Source organism: Sus scrofa, chromosome 14 (genome assembly GCF_000003025.6).
Source record: "Sus scrofa isolate TJ Tabasco breed Duroc chromosome 14, Sscrofa11.1, whole genome shotgun sequence".
Taxonomy (NCBI): domain Eukaryota; kingdom Metazoa; phylum Chordata; class Mammalia; order Artiodactyla; family Suidae; genus Sus; species Sus scrofa.
The window spans coordinates 132,257,670-132,266,059 of NC_010456.5; the positions used below are offsets into that span (position 1 = coordinate 132,257,670).

Below are 8,390 nucleotides of genomic sequence, written 5' to 3' on the forward strand. Positions count from 1 at the left end.
GAAGTGGGAGGGAGAGGACAGGAAGTCCTCCCCTGTCCCTTAGAGAAAGGTGAGTGATGGACGTGTAATAGAAAATTGGCTTCTCGGGTGTCCTAGCAGTTAAGGATTTGGTATTGTCACTGCTATGGCTTGGGCTTGAGCCCTGGCCCAGGAACTTCTGCATGCTACAGGCACAGCCAAAAAAAAAAGTAATAGAGAGCTGGCCAAAAATATGGCTAAATCAGTATTTCACAAAAAAGCAGCAGTTGAACTAGATGCATAAGAAAGGAGATGAGGTCCACTGGCAACAGGAGAAATACGTATTTAAAATATATATATATTATTTTGAAGCTTTCTACTCAGCAAGGCATTTGGAAAGACTGGTAAAATTCAGAGTCGTTTAATGTCGCACAATGGGCTCTCTCGTGTAGGTGGTGGCGTGTAGGTGGTGACGGTCCTTGGAGGCCGTTGGTGGCCGTGGCTTTTCATGGATGAATGTCTTCCATCCTAGAGGCAGACCGTGATTTATTTATCCCTTCAGCGGTGGATGGACCTTTGGGTGCTTCTCCTCTCTTTCCTTCTGGAGTAATTCTGCTCTGAATATTCACGGGAATTTCCCGTGTGGACCTAAGTCTTCATTTCCTTGGGGAAACACCTGGTGGAAAGCCGGGCCACATGGAAAATCCTGAGAAAGGTGCTGAGAACCGGCTCAACTGTCTTGCACTGGCAGGTCTGCTGGGTTCTTGTAACTGGGGAGCTCTCAGGGACAGAGCCATGTGGTCTCAGTATAAATAGGGAAGAAGTGGCGACACCTGCACACGTGTCATCCTTGTGGACACGCCCACACACAGGGGTGTGCACTGCAGCTGCCCCGCCAGTGCCGACCCACACCTGGAGCAGACTGGGGGTTCTTTGTGTGGCTTTGCCCTGAGGGACATGGGACAGCTATTAGAGAGACCGGGCAGCTGGGAGCTCAGACCTCGTCCTGATTCAGCCACTGTTACCCTGTGATGCTGGGCAAGTGCCTTGGTCTCTATGGGCCTTCTTAGTTCCTGTCCTGTCCAGGGTGGTGTGAGACTCATGCAGGTTCACGGAGGTGAAAGTGCAGTAGCTTAACCCCAGGCAGGGCAGCTCCCCAACAGGAGGTCCTGGTGCTTGTGGCCAATCTGTTACCCTTCATCCAGGATGACAGAAAGGGGACAAGAAGAGAAGAAAGCAGGCCTTGTGTCCCAGTCTAGATGGGGAAGGACCCAGTGAGAAAGGCCAGGGTGCTGAGCAGGCACCCCTCCCTCTGAGCAAGCCAAGGCCCCCAGCGCCTCAGCCCCTGCAGCCCTGCTGGCCTGGGCCCCAGGGGGAGGGAGGAGATCAGGTTGCAGCGGCTGGGCTATATAGCCCCAGCCTCCAGGGCCAGGCTCACTGCTGAGGCTGGGGCCAGGCTGCTGAGATGAAGCTGGGCAGCGCCATCCCCTGGGCCTTGCTGCTCAGTACAGGTGAGGCGGGCCCCGCCCTTGCTCCTGGCCCCTCTCTGCTTCCTCTGCAGCTCAGGGGGTCTGTGCAGGGTGCTTGGTGCAGACCCAGAAGCTCTGGGGGTGACAGTCTGCAAGGCACGCCCCTCCAACAAGACACCTGCCTCATGCTGGGCGGGGAGGAGGGGGCCAAGAGCCTGGCCATGACCCTGGGTTTGGAAACCCTTTCTGGGCCCCCTGTCCTTGCCCTCCCTGCCCTCCCTGGGTTCCCTGCCCTCCCTGCCCCCTCCCTCCTGCCTTAGCACAAGTCCCAGGATGCCCTGGGGGGCAGCCAGGGCTCAGCCCCGACCTGGATGAGGAGGTGAAGCAGAGGGGCTTGGGCTTTGGGGTGTCTCAGCAGGGTGACTGTGTGGGTGCTGGAGGGGGGACCCTGGCTTGACCTGAGGGCAGGGGGCATCCGAGGGGGAAGTGGGGCCCTGGAGAAGCCCCCCGCAGGTGGAGGTGCTCTGCCTCTGCCCTAGGATGAGACTTGGCAGCAAGACATGCTGAGGAATGAAGAGCAGGAAGCAGCAGCTCCCAGCAGGGGCTGAGGCTGTGCTGACAGGGACAGCCCCTCCCCTGCAGGGGGCTGGGCGCTGGGACTGCCCAGACCCCCCCAGGGAGACCAGCTCTGATGGTGGATGCTGGGAGGGGCACGGGTGCCCATTCTTCAGGGAAGCGTCTGTCTGCGGCTCCCTGCTGCTCTCTGTGCAGTTCTGTCCCCCCTCATCCTCTGCCCCCTTTTCTGCTCAGGTGCCTCTTCTCATCTGTCCTCACTCTCCTCCCTCCTCCCCCTCCCCCTCTCACCTTTGCCCTTTGCACTCAGCTCAGGGGCTGCCCCCTCCCCAGGCTCTCCTCCTCCTCCTTGTTCGCCCCCCTCCCCAGGCACAGGACTGTGGGTGATGACAGGAGTCATGGGGGCCAAGGGGAAGGGCAGGTGTGAGCTCAGGACCCAGGCTCCTGGGCTGAGGACCTGCCTCTCTTCCATGTTCAGGTGGAGCTGTTCTGGGTTTTGGGCAGCTTTTATGGAGAATCAGGTCCATCAGGGCCCTTCCCGCATCTGCTGTTTCTCAAGTGCCTTCAGTTCAAGTCATCAGTTTGCCAGAGTGTTATATTCGGGGTCACACGTCCCAAACTCACACAAGGGGCTGCATGCTTTCTATGTTTTGAAGCCTGGACCTGAGAATCTCACTGGGGAGATGTGGGCCCATCGAGAGACACCCTGTGAAGTGATGGGATGTTTCTGTTCTGCAATTGAGACCTGCTGTAAGGCCAACCTTGATTTACGTTTTTGAGAGCAGACGTGGTAGACACCCCAATGTGGGGAGGTTTCCTTGGTGCTCCCTGATGCAATGCACCTTACGTTCCAGGAGGGGCAGCTGGAGATGGACTGTCAGTGTCCTGGTTAATGTTTATGCTCTTTTGTTTTAAATGGCATATGGAAACATATGGAAGTTCCCAGGCTAGGGGTCGAATTGGACCTGCAGCTGCCAGCCTACGCCACAGCCACAGCCACGCCAGATCTGTGCCCACTTGTCACCTCAGAAGCACAAGCCACCGTGCAGGGAGCCCTCACAAGCTGTGTGATTGCCGTCACGACACTTGATCCTTGCACCCAACTTGGGTCCATGACAAAGCGAAATTCCCACGCATTCAGAGGCCTCGTGGAGTTGAAAATTTTATTCAGAGTTTTTATTGTAATCAGTTGAAAATTTTATTTGGAGTTTTTATTGTAATCTCAAATTCATCATTGGTCTCAAAGAATAGGCAAGAAATGTTCAGGTTCTTTAAGGGCGACCAATCGTCTTGGTTTATGGGAGAAAACACCAAGGGTGTGAGACCAGGAAATTTCCCGGGCTTATGGGACAAGTCCGTCCCCCTCCTGAGAGCTGACTTTTCTGACTGTGGCTCCAGAGAGGGCAGGTTATGGTTGAGTGGGGCTGGACTAGCAAGGAGACCACAGCTGAAGGAGTGCGATTTGGAGGCTGAGCCCCAGACCCGCTGCCCGCCCTTCGCCTGTGAGACCAGGACGGTCCTCGGGATGAGGACAGTGACGCCTCTCCCCTTGCTCAGACCATGCCGGGCGCGCGGGTCCTGTTCCCCGGGGTGTGCAGTTTCCGTCTCTAACTGCCCGCTGTCGTGATGTTTTTCTGTTTTGGTGTCTTTCAGCTACACTGGTTTCAACTGCACAGAATAAAGGTAAATGCAGAAAATATGATGTCCCCACGTCCCCTCCTCACACAGATGTGCTCGGAGCTGGAACACACACGGCTGCTCCACAAGGGAATCCAATGTACCAGGAACCCGTTTGGCCAAAAGACCGTGGTTTTCCCCACCTAACGGTCTGCTTTGGACTAACCATCCCTAAGCCCACCTCCCCAGGCCTCTGAAGACCCCGACCTGCCCCCCTCCCGAGCCAGCAGCAGCTCAGAGGGAAAGGAGAAGGAGCCTGGTCTCCGCAGCGCAGGCGTCACAGGGGAGGGAGCCCCCCAAGTGGCTGGACTCAGGAGGCCGAGGGGCGGCATCAAGTTCAGGGTCAGAAATGGGACCTCGAGGGAGAGGACAGGGGTCATGGTGAGGGGTCAGGGCAGAGGGCGGGGGCGTCTCCTGTCGGGGCAGGAGGAGGCAGAGTGGGGGTGCATCTGGGGTCCCAGGTCCAGGCCTGGCTGAGCCCCTCAGCGCCTGAGCTCCGCAGGGGCCCCAGGCCTGGGGCAGTGCCCTCTGTCTCCTCACTCCCAGATGTGAGCTGGGGCATCGCTGAGCAGGCGCTGCAGCCCCTCCATGCAGGTCCCCACAGCGAGTGGGGCTCAGGCTCTGAGGGGTTAGGGTCCTTTGGGGCAGGAGACCCGCTTCCTGCTCTTTCTCAGGCTGCAGGAGGATGCCCTGCAGGGGGCCAGGCTGAGGGATCTGTCTCCATGGGCTCACCTCCCGTTGGGGACACTGTCGATGACAATGAATGGTTTGCTGAAGAAGCAATAAATTCTTCTATTTTCAGTGGTCAAAAGAAATAGTACTAATGGGTATTTTTCTTTATAATTTTTTTTTTTAGGGCCGCACCTGCGGCATATGGAGGGTCCCAGGCTAGGGGTCAAATCGGAGCTACAGCTGTCAGCCTACAACACAGCCACGGCAATGAGGGATCCAAGCCGCATCTGCAACCTGTACCATAGCTCATGGCAACACTGGATCCTTAACCCCCTGAGACCAGGGATCGAACCCACATCCTCATGGATCCTAGTCAGGTTTTTTAACCTCTGAGCCATGAACAGAACGCCCCCCTCTAAGATTCTGAAAAGAGTAAAACGTTAAAACCGTGTTGTTGTGCATCATTAGACTTGGAGGATGGATGCTGGGTTGTGACTGGGGGACGTGGAGAAAGGACAATCCACAGGGCTGCAGGGCTCAGGGATGGCGCAGCCTCCCCAGGGGCCGGGTGCTGCTTCTGGGCACCTGAATCCTCTCTCCTGTTGCAGGGCCTCATAAATGTGGGGGTGTCCTCAGAGACCTCTCTGGAAGGATCTCCACTTATGAAGGGCCGAAAACTGATTGCATCTGGACCATCCTGGCAAAACCGGGCAGCAGAGTTTTTGTGGCAATACCGTATCTCAAGTGAGTGCTCAGGGTGTGAGTCTCCTTGGCTGATGTTGTCGTTTTACGGGAAGGGGTCGCCCTTGGCCTCCTCCGGTTCACCCTGAACCATCCCGCACTCTCATCCACACACATCCTGACTCCCTTCCTCTCCCCCTGGACACCCTTCAATGGCTCTGCCCGCTGGATAAAGTTTGCTCTCCTTACATGGGCCTTCCCAGCCCTCAGGACACCCCTGGATCCCCCTCCCTTCTCACCTCTTCCCCTCCCCCACCCTCTCTGAGCTGAGCCATCGCACCCTGAGCTGGGGACCCAGCACCCTGTGGGGCAGCTCTGAGCCTTTGCTCCCACGGTCCCCTCGGCCCGGAATCATCCCCCACCTCTTCCGGACTCACCTGCCTGCTGCTTAGAGGCCTCATGTCCTGTTTCATGATTTTACTCAAGGACATACCCGATACCCCTTTTCTGACTCCGTCCACAGGAGGACAGATCTGTCTCTGATGTGTCCCCATCCCTGACCCCATGCCAAACTTGGGGTGGAATTCACAGCATTATATTATTCCTGCCAAGTCTTGGTCTGCCTTTCCTGGAATGGGAGACTTAAAAAAAAAACTAATGAATGAAGAATAAATAAACAGTTGAAAGAGTGAATGAAATATAAAGGTCTTAGAGGAATTACCAATGCAGCAATAAGTCACAGTTTCTATACTAGGTTTGTTTTCATAGATTTTGACATGGAAGCTTCATTTCCATCAATTTCAGACCAAGTGACATAGGTGACAGTGGTGGCTGAGCTGGGTCAGGTTACCTTGTAACTCAGGACCCCTGCCCCTCCAGACATAGGGTGAGGACCCCCACCAGGCTCTGGGGCTGCTCGGCAGCATGAGGACAACTAGAGATGCTGCCTCACAGCAGGGCTGAGACCGTCTCCCCAGACCACATCAGGGGGAGGGGGTCAGGCATTTCCTGCATCACCATTTCTAGAAGGGGCAGAGCGATGGGTTATTCTGAAAACTTCCCCTTATTGTCCAGTGGACTTTTGCAAAGACTGATTTTGGATCTGACCATCCTTGGCTCCAAGGAAGGAATCAGTCTGTCCCAGAGCAAAGTGGCATAAAGTCAGCCAAGTGTGTGTCCTGGTGAGACGTCCCTGCCGTGTCCTGTTTTAGCCCAGAAAGGCCCAGGCCCCTCCTGTGTGGGGGACACGCTGGTGGCTAAGTGAGGATGACAGGCTGGGGTCAGGTCTGAGGGGCAGGAGACAGAGACGGGAAGCCTGAGCAGGAGGGTGACAATCCACGTGCACTTGGCCCAAGGACGTGGAGGTGGACGCCCCTCTCGCCTCTGCTGGTCCTGGAGGCCAAGCTGGGGGGCTGGGCCCCATGTATCGGGATGCAGGAGGGGAGCCAGCAGTGGTGTCACATGCCATGTCTGAGGCCCCTCCTGACACAGTGGCTGTTACCCAAGGAAACAGTCCACAGGGTGGGCTGTGTCGTGACACTCAAGTGGCCTGAGGGACAGTGACTCCTGATCCCAGCGTCCTGCGTGGGCTTCCCTGAGCCATAAGTGGGGCTGCCCAGGGGATGTGGGAGTCCCCTGCAAGCCCAGGTGGAGGCAAGTCCTCAGGGGGAGGCGGGAGGGTCCTGTGCGACTGTCCCCTCTTCCAAAGGCTGACTCTCCTTCTCTGGAGGCACCAGGCCTGGAAGGTCTGCTGAGCAGAGGGGTGTGACTGTGTCGAGTCCCAGGAGGGGGCGGCTGCCTGCCGGAGGGACCAGGATCCCAAACGCTGATGCTGCCTTTCCCTCTGCCCACCAGCCTCGCCTGCGGGAAGGAGTACGTGGAAGTCCAAGATGGACTGCCAGGTGCTGGTAATTATGGGAAGCTCTGTTCAGGTATAGGCCTCACCTATCAATCTTCTTCCAATGCCTTGAGCATCAAGTACAGCAGAACGGCTGGCCACTCGGCATCTTCTTTTGACATATATTACTATGGGGATTCATAAGGTATGTGTCGGGGGCAGGATGCCTGCTCATGCACCTTCTCCAGTTGGTGCATGGCTGTGTGGGAGCTGGGTGTGAGGCTGCCTACATGATGTTAGATAAGATTGGCGGAGTTCCGTCGTGGCGCAGTGGTTAACGAATCCGACTAGGAACCATGAGGTTGCGGGTTCGGACCCTGCCCTTGCTCAGTGGGTTAACGATCTGGCGTTGCCGTGAGCTGTGGTGTAGGTTGCAGACGCAGCTCGGATCCCGCGTTGCTGTGGCTCTGGTGTAGGTCGGTGGCTACAGCTCCGATTCAGCCCCTAGCCTGGGAACCTCCATATGCCGCGGGAGCGGCCCAAGAAATAGCAACAACAACAACAACAACAACAAAAAAGAGAGAGACAAAAGACAAAAAAAAAAAAAAAAAAAATTTAGATAAGATTGGCCATCCCTGGGTGGGGACGTCCGTGCGATCAGTGAGCCTCTGCAGAAACAGACACCAGTTCTATCGCAGCATCTCTGTCTCCCCGATCTTGGGATTGGGAAGACCAGATATGAGAATTCTTTAACAAATTTTATTTTTCCATTGATAGTGTCTCAGATTTCCCCCAATATAATATTTCCCTTTCTTGATCTTATAGCAAAACCTTTGATATTTTAGTGTATATATTTAAAATGTGCAATGCACATAGTATGCTATACTAAATGTATATTTAGCAGATATGTATATATATTGCAGATGTTGATAAGTAAAAAAGATACATGGTTATGGGAGAAGGTACCTATGTGGCATACTATATGAAATGTACATTATGTTCATTATACAAATATTAATATTAATTATAATTTATATATTATAATATACTACATAATATTAATATATTAATGTATTATGCGATATACACTCTAAATATATAACCCAGGGAAAACCAGACACAGTGCCTCAAAATTGTGTCTTTTATATCTAGTGATAGCTGAATTCTCCCCCAACTTATTAATTCAAAGAAAATGCTTGTTAAATTGACTTAACCAAAATCTACTTAAATTGCTCTCCATCTGACAGATTAGTGATCTTTGCCTCACACCTAGGGGTGGACAATCATTGCAAATGAGAACAATCTTCTTTGAAGACTTCCAGAATCAACTGACCATGAGAAGAGACATCTCCTGGTCATCTGTCTGGTCACTCCGTCAATACTCCCACCCCAACCTCTCCAGTCTTCTGTCTCTTCCCTGCAAGAGTAAATTTCTTACTCGTGAGCTTTTGATGTTGCCAGTCTCGTGGTTTGATCATTCTGCTAACTGCTATAAACATTTTGAATAAAGGCTCTTTACCTGA

General features: G+C 54.1%; 1 protein-coding gene across 2 annotated transcripts; it reads left to right on the forward strand.

Moving 5' to 3' along the window:
- Positions 1,279 to 8,390, forward strand: AQN-1 (protein). Of its 2 annotated transcripts, none has more exons than XM_005655814.2 (5): positions 1,279 to 1,469; positions 3,654 to 3,683; positions 4,958 to 5,093; positions 6,885 to 7,072; positions 8,141 to 8,390. In XM_005655814.2, the coding sequence occupies exons 1-4, from the start codon at positions 1,424 to 1,426 to the stop codon at positions 7,069 to 7,071; spliced, it is 399 nt and encodes a 132-aa protein (XP_005655871.1). In that variant the 5' UTR covers positions 1,279 to 1,423; the 3' UTR covers position 7,072; positions 8,141 to 8,390. The 2 variants fall into 2 exon arrangements, with proteins under 2 accessions (XP_005655871.1, NP_001020381.1); NM_001025210.1 differs by having other exon boundaries at positions 1,393 to 1,469; positions 8,115 to 8,390.